Source organism: Apodemus sylvaticus, chromosome 4, assembly GCF_947179515.1.
Source record: "Apodemus sylvaticus chromosome 4, mApoSyl1.1, whole genome shotgun sequence".
NCBI lineage: Eukaryota > Metazoa > Chordata > Mammalia > Rodentia > Muridae > Apodemus > Apodemus sylvaticus.
The window spans coordinates 61,748,245-61,763,766 of record NC_067475.1 but is presented as its reverse complement, the minus strand read 5'-3'; the positions used below and the strand labels follow the sequence as shown (position 1 = coordinate 61,763,766).

Genomic DNA, 15,522 nt, shown 5'->3' with positions numbered 1-15,522 from the left:
TGGGACAGTGCCTGCTATCGCTGCATCCCTGCTGGTGTCCTGCACTCTGTGGCCACTTATAAATGAACTTTGGTTAAGTGGGTCATAATTCCAGGGTTCCAGAGGAACTGCAAAGTTAAAGCATGGAGCAACCTTCATAAAAATAAGATATTAACATTAGAGGGGTTTTTTTTTGTGGCCCCATTTTTAGGAACAGTGATCATACTACATGACTATTCCTTCATGTCTATAACTGAGGGGCAAAGCAATGGCTATATCTTCCTTCCTGGCTCTGAGGTATGCGGCATGCTTCCAGCTACGGTACTTAAAATACAAGTTGACCTGAACTTGTCACTGCGTGTCAGGTGTCTTAATGCCATAACTAATTCTCCAGGCCAGGGTCTGTTGTTTGATGTTTTTGTAGGCTGGCGGTTTGACAGTGCCCACATCTGCAGTTCTCAACCTGTGGGTCATGACCCTTTGGGGGGAGGGTTGGATGACCCTTCTGAGGAATCTCCTAAGACCATGGGAAAATAAAGATATTTACATTATGATTCATAACCGAGCAAAATTACAACCAAAATAAATTTATGGTTGGGAATTACCACGACATTAAAGGGTTGCAGCCTTAGGAAGGTTGGGAACCACTGTTCTACATGAATGAATTCACCAGGGAATGTACCTGGCCATGCTCGAATGCTCAGAGAGACAGAAAGACAGGCCAAGCCAGACAATTTGCATGCTCAGATGCTTTTATCTGAATGCTGTTTCAGGGTCAAAAGAATCAGAGACTCAAGATAAAAGCTTGGAAGGCTGTTACATCTGTCCCCAGGAGTTAATACAAAAGTGTCTTTATTTCCTAGAATGAATCATTGGTCTTTTCTGAGAAAGCCACCTTGCCTGCACTGCCTCGGGCTTCAGGAATCTCTCTATGGTGCTGGGAAACTTGATTCCGCAATACTCCACCAGGAAAGTGCGTTTCATAGGTGAAGCAAGTTAGGTATAGACGGGACAGGATTGGTAACGGGGCTCAGTGTCCTCAGCTCTTGCTCCTTTCAGAAGTTTTCCACTCTCTGTCCACCCTTGGAATCTCATCTTAATGCCCAATGCCGTGACTGTGTGAGTGAGCACCATTTCTCCATCTCCATCCATCTTCCCACAGCACAACCAAAATGTAACTTACAGGTGCTGGGGAAGGGGAAAACCAGGTCTGCTTTTCTTTCCTTCTGACCCTCGGGGGCTCTATTTTATGTGTGTGCTGTCCCACAGTCCGAGGGGTAGGTATGGGGTAGGGGGGGTGGGGGGAGAGAAACTGAGAACAGTCAAGGAGCCAGACCAATGGCTCCAGAGCCCCATCGGGCTGCAGCCAATCGCTTATCACACCTCAGCTGGGCTAACTTAGCTCCCCCACAGAAAAGAGCCAACTCAGCTCCTGTGCCCAAGGGCCAAGTAAGTCTCCTGGCCTGGTCAGGCACAGTAGAGAGAGGCAGAAGTTGAAAGCAAATGACCAAGTTTACTGGCAGCTCAGATGCAGCAGCCCAGGCCAGCCAGGTTAGGGCTCTCCTGGGAGGAGGGCTGCTGGGGTTGTTGTCGTCATATATCCTAACAGGACAGCCTGGTGGAGAGGCTTCCCACAGGGGCAAGCAGTATAAACCCAAAGGGACCGAAGTGACCTTTCTCCCAAGGAATTCTCAGACTCAGGTTCCCACTCACGCACTGCACGGTTGGTGTCGCCAGGTCCCTCCTCCACACCCAGACATGCCAAACCACTTAGATCATGCTTCCGGGGAGAGCGGGCAGAGGGGCTCAACTCTGAGCACTTGCAGAAATCCCATTTACCAACCAGGCAAGTTCCTTCTTCCAACTTTCTTTTTCACCTGCAAATGAAAGGATTGAGATACTGTGGGGAGGGGCGGGTGTCTGGTGTGTAACAGCTTCCCTTCCCTGGCCAAAATGCAATGTTTTGTCAAAATGGGGACTCCATTAATTTTCATTAGAATAATACCACAATGACATCTATCACTCTATACACTAACCCAAAAAAAGTTAATCACAAAATGTGGCCCCCAATTGGAATTTTTTTTTTGAGCACCCTTTTGATTAAAGATGGTTTCAATGGAGTCGAAAGCTGTCAGCTCATGACTCTGTGAGTACCACTCATGAACTGCACTATGGACTTAAAAACAAGGCTTGTTTTATTTATAATGGGATATGATAAGGTTACATATTAGTAAGTTCACATTAGTGATTTTATTTATGTTTTTCTGATGTAACAAGATCCATATAGAGCCAACATTACCCAGAAATACGTTCTGCTGCGTTTTTGTCATACGGTCTCTGCTGCAGGGCTCTCTTCAAATAAGCAGAGAGACATCCCTCCCAACTTCAATAACTAATCATTTGTTGTTTCTTTTAAAAGTTACATTAAATAAATGCACAGGAGGCTTCTTGGGTAGTGAAGTTTTGGCAGTAACCTCCCCCACCCAAGTTTGCCCTTTTTTGGTCTTGTTTTTGTTGTAGGTCATAGAGGTCACAGAAATAAATGGGCATGCCTGCAAGGTGACAACGGTCTCCCACAGACAGCTCCTTACGGAGAAGCCAGTATAAGGAATAAAGGAGAGAACAGACCAGGAGCCAGCTTTCAGGAATGCTCTTGAACAGAGATGTAGAGCATCACAGGCTCAGCCACACACACATGGACAAACAAGACACACAACGACCTGTCACTGGCCACATGGATGTTGTGACTGCCAGCATACAAACATGGCAACACACACTCAGAGAAATTCAGACGGGAACAAGTCCTCCCCTTCCCTGATTTGCATCCGCCTGTAGGGAATCTTGCACAGCAGGGCCAGGGCTGAAGAGGGCAAACCAGGCTCTCCACTTTGTTGGTTCACTGGGTCGATCAATGATTGGCAGTGGGGAGGGTGGGTAGACAGTTTCCATGAGTCCAGTATGTTGGTAAGAGCTCACAGACAGAGAGCTCTGTGCTGGCTAGTTTTATGTCAATGTGACACAACCTAGAGTCAGAGAGGCGTGAACACCAATTAAGAAAATGCCTTCATGAGATCGGTCTGTAAGGCACTTTCTTAATTAGTAATCCATGGAGGAGGTCCCAGCCCACTGTGAATGGGACCATCCCTGGGCTTTTGGTTTTGGACTGAGCAGGCCTCGAGAAACAAGCCAGTAAGCAGCACTCCTCCAGGTTCCTGCCTCCAGATCCTGCCTCCAGGTTCCTGCCCTGTCTGAGTTCCTGTCCTGACTTTCTTGATGATGAACTATGATGTGGAAACACAAGCCAAATAAACCCTTTACTCCCAAGTGGCTTTGTTCATGGTGCTTCATCACAGCAATAGTGTCTCTGACTGAAGCAAACTGTTACATTTAATGCATGCACTCCAGAAGATGACACAGAAACTAGAACTGATCACTGCCACGTCTGACTCAGAGATGGCAAGAGTGAGCAACCCTACGGCTTTCTGAGACTCCTGCTTGGGCAGTCTCCCCATATACATTAGAAGGCCCCACACTCCTAACAATGAATTGTGATGAGGCAAACACACCCAGGGCATGGACTTCACACTCTCCTCTGTGAAGAATCTGTCTTCTTGCAGGTCTCAGAAGGGAGAGTTAGAGGAAGGAAGGGAGGTGATAAATGATGGTTAACCTAAGGATGTGTGAGCCTTATAACCTTAAAATCCATTCTAATTCCCATGGTGCACCCTTCTTGAACATTCACTTCAAGGACTATTAAAGATTTTTTTTTTTTAAAAGCACACACTTCTGAACAAAAGTTGTCTACCTTTGTAGATAATGAAAATCACCAGGGGGAAGACAGCAATCTCAGACCTGCACTCTTCACTGAGTTCTTTCACGGTTAATGTTAGAATTTTAATAACTTAGGTTGGAAGTTATGGGGTGGGGGGGAGGATCTATAAACATTTAAAGTAATGGAATCCCGTGTTCTCTAATAGGATCATGCATCCTACTAGCCTTGGGGAACAATTTTCATCCTTTAAAAAGAGTAGGCTATGAGGGTTCAAGAAATGAAATAAACATTTATTGTCTTCAGTTGTGTGACACAGTTTTCTGCAACATGACATTTCTTCTGCAAACGCTCCTCCACACCGTTCCCACTTCAACTCTGCCTGGTAAAACACTGAGACACAGAGACTTTAAAGAATCCTGCTTATGATTTTTGACTTCCTTTCAGAAATTGATGCTTAAGCATTTTGGAAAAAAAACAGTTGATATTCAATTTACAACCAAAACGATAATTTCAGGAAGTCTGAAGTTATACGCAAAGTAGATGGAGAGGGGGCCAGGAGGGAAAATAAATTAATTCCTTAATTTAAACCTTTCTTTGCCCTGCTGGGAACACACACACCAACATATGACTCTGATTTAACCCCTTAAAGACCCATCCTTTAAGCCAGGGTTGGAAGCACAGTATTTTAAGATGCCGGACGAGAGGTGTTACCTTCAACTCTATATTATTTACATTTATGGCACGTAACAACCACATGGTCATGGCAGAGCTATGCTGGGACATTTCACATAGCTGGTCTCTCAGACTGCCCACCCCTTACCTCATCTCCTAAAATATTTCCTGAGAAAGACATCCTGAGGAACTTCCAGTAGAAGGGACCTAAGGGGAAAACTAAGAACGAAGCACCAAGTTACACTATGTGTGTCTGTTAAACAGAGCCACACTGTTAACACAGGGCATCCTGAATCTATGCCTTGTCCATGTCTCCTCTTCCTTCTCCAGAACATCTATCTGAACTAAAAGTTACTGAGCAAAGAATAACATTGGCTTTTTCTAAGCACAGGTGTAACACAAACATTCCATGCCAATTTGGATTTTTTTTATGACAGACAAAATCACGTGTTTTGTGGAATGCGTAAGCAGGAAGGGCACACGTGTGTCGGCACGGAGACGATGACAGCCTTCTCCTTTCCTGAAATGAGATCCCTGAAGCTGGGAAAGGGAAGAGCATTGGTGGAGCATTGCTTCAGATGTAGGTAAGCTGAGACCAGGACAGCCCACTGCAAGGCATCAGGAAATGGCTCCCTGGGTACTCCCCTGCAGAGGGCTCTGCCAGGAGGCAGCTATGGCTACAAATGGGACCTCAAGGGCATAGTCCTCTGAAACCAGCTATGACATGCGGACAGACTGGGGCCTTCGGGACTGCACTGCTGACTCCCTACTCTCCCTTTCCCCAGCTCTGCAGCATACTTTCCCCTCTCTCTTCCTGGCCAATAATTAAGGGCAATCTATACAGCAGGGACAGAGCAGACCCTTTTCCTTGCGCTAAGTTGCACAGTGGTGGTGGTCACAAACCACAGAGAAGGGACAGCAGTAGTTTCCAGGGTGGTGGGCATTGTTTGGTTTCCCGTGGCAGGGCACCTTGGCACATGAGCTTTGTGAATATGTGTCTCCCTGGGAAATTGGATGGCTACACGGGGCACCTGCCAGCTGGGAGTCACAGTGTTGGTCTCTCCTAGTTTGTGCAGAGCAGGGCTAAGCAGGATTAGGTGGATGGGTTCCTGCTGCAGCCTAAAGGAGGCGCTGCAGCTGAATAGATCCCCAGGATCTTACCCTATTTCTCCAGAGAAAGACTGTGGGAGGGGCATACTTGGAAAGCCAAGTCCCTGTCAGCTCTGGAGGGCCAGGCTAGCCTGACCAGGACTACCCACCAGGTACAGCTGTGGTCCAGGTGCTCAGGAGAGTGAAGCCCAGGTAGGCAATCCCAGGGCTAGGGAAGGGCTACCTGCCTCAGGCCAACAGAGGAGCAGGGCCAGAAACAGGGCAGGTAGGCTCTCTCTCAGGAAAATGGAAAGCCAATCACTCAACAGCTGCAAACTGGCAGTGCACATTTTCTGGTGGGTTCTTTCTCTTCACAATGTAAGGCAACAAAGAACAAAGACTCAGGCGGGTGGACATTTCCTGGACGGCCCACCACTCCCCAGGGTGGTGTGGTGATGTGGATAATTACATGGACAAACACACATGTGGGTGTGTAGTATCTGCTTTCCTGAAGCAGAATAAAGTGAGTCCCTTAGGATCTATGATGGGATTGGCCAGAAGTACAGGTAGGTGTGGTACTGGGCCACAGGCAGGGACCAGTTGTAAGGCGAGGCTCCCGAGGACACAGCAGCTACACTTTGGTTTACAGCTGTCACAGAAACTCCAGGGAACAGCTTCTTCAATAGTCCTATCAAAGTCAGATGCCAACAGTCACTTGTCCGGGTGGGCATCTGCTTCCTTCCAAATAAAGTGCAGATGATCGAAGGATACTGGTCTATCCTCTGCCAGTTGAAGAATTTTTTAAAAATCTTTATAAAAGAACTTCCCCCTGGACATATATATATATATATATATATATATATATTTATCTATTTATATATTCTTCTTTTGTTTTTCATAAAGTCACAAGTATAGAAAGTTTAGACCGATGTCTCGGACTGTAAGCGAAGAACAAACTTGTGGGATTTGGGGTCTATGAACTCTTCTGAGAGTACAATGAACGGGATTTTCTTCACATTGACCACGAGGCTGAAGTCCAAGCATTTAAGGACGAACACAATTCCATCCCGTAACCCGTTCGTCACAGCCTCATCACTAATAAGTTTCCACTGTGTCGAGAGCCATCGATCCTTGTCATACTGCAAGGTGGGGCCCGCACTGAGGTATCGTTCAAGGAAAGCCTGAAAGACAAGGTAGAGCATTGGAGAAGTTACAAGGGTTGCACTGCTGTGCTTTGCAGCCAGGCGCCATCTTTTTTATCCCTTGGAAATGTTTCCCAACTACAACGACACCTTAGACTAGAGTTCAGCCTCTTAGGCTGAAGTCCCATGAGACCCTCTCTCGGGAAGGAAGACTTCTTGGACTTCTGAATTTTCAACCAGAGGGTGGGTTGAGGGAAGTGGATTGGCTACCATTGTCGATGTAACGGGCCATCTGAAGACACAGGCACCTTGTCTTAGTCAGGGTTTCTATTCCTGCACAAGCATCATGACCAGGAAGCCAGTTGGGGAGGAAAGGGTTATTCAGCGTACACTGTGGAAACACTGCTGTTGATCACTAAAGGAAGTCAGGACTGGAACTCAAGCAGGTCAGGAAGCAGGAGCTGATGCAGAGGCCATGGAGGGATGTTACTTACTGGCTTGCTTCCCCTGGCTTGCTCAGTTTGCTCTCTTATAGAACCCAAGATTACCAGCCCAGGGATGGCACCACTGACAAGGGGCCCTCCCATACTTGATCATTAATTGAGAGAATACCTTACACCTGGATCTCATGGAGGCATTTCCTCACCTGAAGATCCTTTCTCTGTGATAACTCCAGCCTGTGTCAAGTTGACACAAAACCAGCCAATACACACCTCCTCCCGCCCCCCCACAAAAGCCAGAAATCCCCAAGGGCACACCGAGTGCCTGGAACAGAGGAGCTGTCACTAAATCTAAGGCAGACAGACAAGGACAGCCGCACAGACAGAACTGCATACTCTAGCGCCTACTGGCTGTGGGACTTTGCTCAGTCATTTGCAGAGATGACACAACCTCGCTCATCGGGCTGCCACAGGTGGGGAGGCTCAGCATGTTCAAAGCACTCACAGCTCCAGTAGGTACACTGTGAGTTGTCTGTCTTACGCAGAGCTGATGTATGTGTGGCCAGTGCTAGGGACGGCCAGACCCACGTCCCCTCTCCTGAGCCCTGCTCCAGGGACACTAAGCAAACTGAAGTTCTGTGATTTCACTACGCCCTAATGTGCCATTCCTCCCCCTGAGAGCCGCCCCGCAGATTTCTCCCTGCCTTGCCCTTCATATCCTCAACTAGCTCCTTGAAGCTCTCTGATGGATCGACATGTTCTTCTGCCAAGGCTCCTGAAACCACTGGGATGACGTCACGTCAGAGTTCACTTCCTGAACTATGCTGACTTGCTGTCTACTCCCCATGAAACTTCAAACTTGTAGCAGATAAGAACTACGTCACCACGGTCTTCTAGTTTTTAAAGTGTGCCTTTCTAATGTATCTGGCATAGAATTAAATACATAATTCGGCTTAGTTGAGAGAAAGAATGAACCGATAATATAAATTGAGAACTGCTGGCACGCATCCATCTGGTCCTAGGCCGAGGTCAGGACCTTTTTGGTTTTCGAGCAACCCTCTTTAGTCACTCCTCCACTCTGCCGAGCAGTCCAGGCAAGCTGTAGTCATGGCGATAGGCACACAAGACCGGGCGGCCATGCTTCAGTGGAATCGGAGTCACAGAAACTGCCAACCCCATGAAACTTAATTCAAATGTGCATCAACAGACAAGTGGTGAAGCAAATCTACATATCGGGTGGAATCGGGGGGCAGCTTTTCACAGTGGAAGCTGTGTGAGTCAGATCTGTGTGTATGCAATGAAATATCCAAGAAGCCTCGAGAGAAGAAAGATTTCCAAAACGCAGGCATGTCTAGTATCTAAGCATCTCTGCCTTAAAAACTAGAACACAGACACAGCTGAGAGAACACCCATCAGCCAGAACTGTAAGGTGTGGGGGATGGGAGCACATAGTGAGGTTTTTGTTTGGGGGGTTCTAATTACTTTGTTCTCCCCCCTCGCCCTGTGTGTGTGTGTGTGTGTGTGCATATGCACACCGTGGCATGTGTGTGACTGGAAAACAACTTTCAGGAGTCAGTTCTCTCCTTCCAGCATGTAGTTCTGGGACTTGAACTCAGGTTGGGGACAAGCACCCTTGTCCAAAGAGCCATCTCACCAGCTCTAGTTTGGTTTTGGTTTTGTTGTTGTTTGACTGTTTTTGTTGTTGTTGTTGTTGTTGTTGTTGTAGTTGTTTCTGAGAAGGTTTCTGCTAGGTAGCACAGGTTGGCCTAGAACACTCTACATAGCTCAGGGTGGCCTTAAACCCATAATCCTTCTGCCTCGGCCTCCCAACACTGTGATGACAGTGGTAATATACCACAGCTGACTGAAAATAACTTTCTACGTTAGACTATTCTCTTTTTTTAAATAAAAAATTCAAGAAAGCACACATTTTAAAAATGAAATAGGAAGATAGCAGACAACTTTAAGAAACCCTGAAGAAAGAAAAACAGATGTTCCTTCTCCTTGCCAGAAGCTATTTATTACAATGCACAAAGGCACACAGTTTTCTATTTGCGAACTGTTGTATTTGGACTTTTGTAAAGAAATATTCAAGTTTTCACCCACATTTCAACAGATGACATACCACAGTATGCTAGATTCTCTTGCATTTGTAAACAATTTCCAGTTCGAAGTTACACAGAATACTATTCTGGGGGTGGGGAACCGAGTGGGCAAACTTTAATGTAGAGTTGATAGATATTAATTGAAAAGCTGATTCTAGGATGCCCCTCATATACCATAATCAGATGTTCAAGGCTCTCATATAAACTGGCTCAACATTTGCATGTACCCTGCAGATATCTCTGTGCTTTAGAATGCATAATCTCTAGGTGGCATATAACACCTACTACATTGTGATGTTAAGTAGCTGTTACACTGTGCTGTTTAGCGACAATGACAGTAAAGTGTGTACATGCTCAGTGTGACAGGGAAGCCTGTATACGCACTTACTGTGATAGGAGTGCAGCTTAAAATGAGCCAGTTTAGCATGTGCTCAGCACGTACACACTTTCCTGTACCACCGAGCGTGTACACACACTTTCCTGTCACACTGAGAGTGTATACATGCTTCCCTGTCACACTAAGAGTGTACACACACTTCCCTGTCACACTAAGAGTGTACACACACTTTCCTGTCACACTGAGCATGTACACACACTTTCCTGTCACACCGAGAGTGTACACACACTTTCCTGTCACACTGAGAGTATATACATGCTTCCCTGTCACACTAAGAGTGTACACACACTTCCCTGTCACACTAAGAGTGTACACACACTTTCCTGTCACACTGAGCATGTACACACACTTTCCTGTCACACCGAGAGTGTACACACACTTTCCTGTCACACTGAGAGTATATACATGCTTCCCTGTCACACTAAGAGTGTACACACACTTCCCTGTCACACTAAGAGTGTACACACACTTTCCTGTCACACTGAGCATGTACACACACTTTCCTGTCACACCGAGAGTGTACACACACTTTCCTGTCACACTGAGAGTATATACATGCTTCCCTGTCACACTAAGAGTGTACACACACTTCCCTGTCACACTAAGAGTGTACACACACTTTCCTGTCACACTGAGCATGTACACACACTTTCCTGTCACACCGAGAGTGTACACACACTTTCCTGTCACACTGAGAGTATATACATGCTTCCCTGTCACACTAAGAGTGTACACACACTTCCCTGTCACACTAAGAGTGTACACACACTTTCCTGTCACACTGAGCATGTACACACACTTTCCTGTCACACTGAGCATGTACACACACTTTCCTGTCACACTGAGAGTGTACACACACTTTCCTGTCACACTGAGAGTGCACACACGCTTCCCTGTCACACTAAGAGTGTACACACTTTCCTGCCCACCCTCGCCACTACTCTGTACTAGTTCAAAGTAGAATTTTTTCCCTCTGTTATAGAGTCTAGAGGCTTTCAAAATGTGTATTTAAAAACCACAGCTCTGGGCTGGAGCAGCTCAGCGGCCGCAGTGCTTGTTGTACAAGTGCGGGGATCTGTGTTCAGATTCTTAGGACCCCCACGTGCAGTGCTGGAGAAGAAGAGAGGGGACGCTCCCAGGGGCTCACTGGCCAGCCAGTCTAGCAGGATCACTGAGTTCCGTGTTCAGTGAGAGACGCTGTGTTGGGCTGGAGAGATGGCGCATTAGTTAAAGAGCCTTTATGCTCTTCCAGAGGACCCAAGTTCAGTTCCTACTTGTCATATCAGGAGACTTACAGTCACCTGTAACTCTAGTTCCAGGGGACCTAATGTTGTCTTCTGGCCTTTGCAGGGGGCATGCAAACATGAGAGACACTCAGAAACACACAAGTACATATAAATCAAAATAAAACATAAGTCTTAAATATTGTGGTGAGCATCAGTGGAGACACAGGATGTCATGTGACTAGCCAAACCCAGGGACCTTTCTGCTCCACCCTGACCCCAACCCCGGCAGCGCACCTTGGGGGTCATGCTGTTGGTGATGCAGAAGGCCAGGTGCTGCAGGATGCTCTCCATGCTGTGGTAGTGCTGCTGCCGTGTGGTGCGCAGGTACTTCTGCAGCGCCCTGGCCATGGAGGGGAAGATAGCCTGCGCTGCCTCTCTGGGGTCCATCACCTCCCCCGGAGATTTCTGCTGCTCCTCAGCCTGGAGACGCTGGATGTGGATGAAGGCTTCTTCCACAGCCACCACCAGTCTGGAAGGAGATTCAGGACAGTCAACAAGGCAGTGCCCACTGCAGGGTCTGGGGACGGTCCCATGAGACCCAGAGGGCCTTTGTTCACTGTGGCACCCTGGCCTACCACCAACGCCCCTGAGGTTCTGTCACATTGCATCCCTCCAGGAGGTGGGAAGCGCCTGGGAGAAAGAAAAGCAGCAGTGGAAATAAGAGGGGAGTGGGTGGCTGGTGCCCCTGGGCCTCCCAAGCCTGCCAATGAGCTCAGAAAGCTCGCTTTAAGCTGTGCTTCCATTTCTCCACTAAAAGGTGAGATAAAAAGACTTCTGCTCACACCCCATCAGGGAAGAGAAAGAGAGCGTGCAGACGCAGACGCCGATGCTGAAGAGCTGAGCTCAGGAGCTGTGGTTGGCAGAGGGCTTGCCCAGTACCACAAAGACCTGGGACAAGTCCCCAGCACCACATGCAGGGGCACATGCTTCTGATCTAGCACTCAGGAGGTGGAGGCCGCACAAGTAGTCAGGCTGACAAGATGACTCAGGGTAAAGGGCTTACGGCCGGCCAAGCCTCACAACCTGAATTTGACCCCCAGAACTCATGTGGTAGAGGGAAAAGAACCAATCCCCCAAAGTCATGCTCTCCACATGTACACACATACACACATACATACATGTACACACATACATACATGTACACACATGTACACACATACACACGGGTACACACGCACAAGTACACACATACATGTACACACATGTACACATACAAATAAATATTAAAAAAAGGTTTTTAAAAAAAGCTCAACATCATCTTCAGCTATACAGAGGGTTCAAGGTCTAGTTGGGCTACAAGAAGAGAGAGAGAGAGAGAGAGAGAGAGAGAGAGAAAGAAAGAACAGAGCTTCACTCCCCTTGTTTCACTTCTCTCCACCCCTCCCCCCAGCAACTCTGAAAGGGAAGAATGAGGTGGCAGGTTGAAGGGAAGCCACCATTGTCACCTTCAGTTCACATGGGAAACTGTGGGTGGTGCTGGGCTCCTCCAAAGGCAGCAACAGAAGCCCCCTGGAAATCTGCTCTAAATGCAGATTCCCAGGCCCACAGACCACGTGGTAAACCTTGTGGGTGGGCCCAGGACCTGTGATGGGTGTTTAGAGGCATGTCCGGTGGTGATTACACATACAGTCTGAGAAACGTGAGGGTAAAAGTGGTCTGTAAACAGTCATACAGGTCATGTGTGCAAACAGAAAATTCATTCTTAAAGTTAAAAAATTAAAAATAGTGAAAATAAAATGTTCAGTGGGCGGAGGGCCCAGGTGTGGAAGGGTCACAAACCTTGCTCTCCGCTTCTTCACCCTCCGTTCATGCTCGGCCTCTTCGTAATACAATTCGTTGTGGCTGGAGTCCCTGCGCCGAGCTGCCGCGGCAATCATGGCTCGGGACTGACCAGTAGCATTGTTACTGGGCCCTTTGACGGAAGGACAAGGGTGGACAGTTTTAACTGCAAATGCCAGGAACCGCCAGGGACAGAGACCCAGCACCAGAGTCTGTGCCCTGCTGGCACTCTCCCACCCACCCCTCTACAGAGCACAGGAGATCCTAACAGTGACTTTCCTGGGCCTGCGCAGTACTGCACATTCACAGCAGCCAGGCGATCCAACCCCGGTCTGACAGGGGAAATGGAAAAAGAACTCTGAAGGGCTGAAGACTGCTCACCCCTGAAAACACTGGCCAAGAACAACACCGCCGCAGCGTGCCGAAGAGGTCACTTACCATCTGCTACACAAAGTTTCAGTTTGGCCATAAGGGCAGCTGGGACATCGCATGCGGCAGACAATGAGAGAGAAGGGGCAGGATGGGAGAAGAAGGGCAGACAGAGAAAAGAGAAGTCAAGGGACACTTACAGTGATCACACTCAGGACACAAGCTAAGCCGGGTGCTATCGCCCCAAACACCAAAGCCCAGCAACCACAACACACCCCATCTGTGAAGTGACCTAGAAGCTCTGTGTCACCCTGAGCATGACCCAGCTAAGCTTATCACAAAGTCACAGCCAGGACCTAATGCTTTCTTCTGGGTGACTTGGAGAGCTAAGTTTTCCGATCAAGGGTGAGACTTACCAGCCATACACCTTACATAGCCAAATTAAAAAAAAAAAAAATAGACCAGATAACATTACCAAAAACTGATACCTAGAAAACCAGCTGACTTGTTGACAACCTGAATCTCTCTGGGAGCCTGCAAAGCCCTTGTTTTAGCCCAGGTGCCCAGTAAGACATGACAGAGAGTCCTGTTTCTCTCACTTGAGCACCCAACACCCTGAATGAAACTGGGCTCTGACTTGGTGAGTCTGTCTCCAGCTTCCGGTTGCCACTCAATGCCTACTCCAGGCCAGGACTGAGAGACAGGAGAGATGCTGCCAGACGCCTGACTCTCAACCTTTCCAGGCCTAATGCCCATCCTCAGTCTTTGGGTAAACTGTTCGAACTTTGAAAAGCATTCCTTTCCTGAGGACTTTCGATCTAAAGTGTTCCTTCCCAGCAGGAGATAGGAAACCTGCCATACAGGTAGACAGTAAACCGACATTCTCCTGGAAAACACATGTCTACATTTAAACTGAAAATAGAAATTGTTCTGAAGTGAGAAAAGATTGTGAGGCAAGCACTGAGCACAGGTTGAAGCAAACCTACTGTGAGGTGTAAGCCCCCTCCCCCCCCCACGGTTCCAAGCAGGAGCACCTACCATCCACATTGTAGACTTTCAGGCCAGCCATGTGCTTGGCTGCTCGGAATTTGGACGCTGTTAGGAGGTTCGGGTTATAGATGGTGAAGTCCTTGTAGTAATTTTCCAGAACCACCAAGGCTGCTCGCTGGATGCTGTGAAACAGAGTGAAAATGAATATGGGGGTGGGGGTGGGGGTGGGATGGAGCGTGGAGGGGTGGGGGATGGGGGGTGGGTTCACCGAATACAGTGGGGCTGAAATGAGAAGTCTTTCTGAGTCAGGTCAAGTCAAGGGAGCCCTCCCAGGTTCCGGTAGGCAGGCATTCCCCAGGTCCCACCCAGCCAGTAGCTGGAAGAGGAGAAAGTTACAAGCTGTAACTGAGATTTAGGTACATAACACTTTTCCTATTTGTCCTTAATTCACAAAAAAAAAAAAAAAAGAAAAAAGAAAGAAAGTAAGGAAATTGAGGAGTTCCCCATCCTGAAAGACAGGAGGTTTGATGATGTAATGAAGCTCACAGGATTGTAAATGAGAGGTCAGTTTCTGAGGCCCTCATTCAGTAATTGGTTACACACACGCACACAGGACCCTGTCCCAGGTCTAAGGAACTGGTCTCCCGTGTTACAGCAATGTCCTCCCTATGGGGCAGAGTTCTTCAAATGAGGCTTCAGCTTAGATATTCTGGATCTTAAGATCCTCAGGAGCTCCTGCCCTTCAACTGCTGTCTTGGACACTCAGCAGATGATAGCTCCAAGCCACCGTTTTGAAGCCCAGGTGATAACACACATACCCAAGGGGCATGCTGGGAGCCGGGACAGAACACTGCAAATCCCTGCGGTTTCAGAGATCCACCAGCTGCAACACAGGAAGGGCTTTCACCCATCTCATCCCCAAAAGCAAAGGTACAGAAACCCACGAGCCACACAACAGCACGACATGTGCTATCGTCTGGCTAGAGTTCTAGTGTGGATCGACAGCCTAGACGCTGGCCCTTCACCCCGTGCTGTGTGTCCTGACATCTGCAGCTCCTGAAGCTGTTCACCAACCACGCTGCACTGAATACCACAGCTCTGTTTTATCTTGCCCTTCTGTGTTTCTTTCCCAGCACTCTCCTAAGATACTGGGCTTATAAGGATTATTTACAACAGCCTGAGTGCCAGGACAGGGACTGCCTTGAATTCCTGGAGGACTACGTGGCATCCCCAGGGCTCTCCCAGAGACTCAGAGACCTTCACTCCCTACTGACTGAGCGACCCTTAGCCAGACAGCTGCAGCCCTGGACCACCCCCACTCCCCAACACTCCCTTTGCACTCTGCTTTAAGAGTTGAACGCAGGACTGGGGATGAGTTTCCAATGGTGGAGTACCCTCCTCTGCACTATGTGGGAATCGAGCAGCCAGTAGGACAGCGTGGAATGCAAGACTAAGGTAGTCCTTGAGGTGAAGGACTTCATTTGGATCTTAGTGTTGTTCTT

At 48.0% G+C, this 15,522-nt stretch overlaps 1 protein-coding gene across 1 annotated transcript in view; it reads right to left on the bottom strand.

Moving 5' to 3' along the window:
• Nucleotides 1–4,020: 4,020 nt before the first annotated feature.
• Nucleotides 4,021–15,522, bottom strand: part of Vangl1 (VANGL planar cell polarity protein 1) — a 49,254-nt gene continuing 37,752 nt past the window's right edge. The window contains exons 5-8 of the mRNA XM_052179626.1: nt 14,069–14,202; nt 12,662–12,794; nt 11,117–11,351; nt 4,021–6,693 (exon numbers count right to left, since the gene is read on the bottom strand). Coding sequence (XP_052035586.1) covers nt 6,433–6,693; nt 11,117–11,351; nt 12,662–12,794; nt 14,069–14,202 — 763 coding nt within the window. The 3' untranslated portion in view covers nt 4,021–6,432. The remainder of the gene's footprint in view (nt 6,694–11,116; nt 11,352–12,661; nt 12,795–14,068; nt 14,203–15,522) is intronic.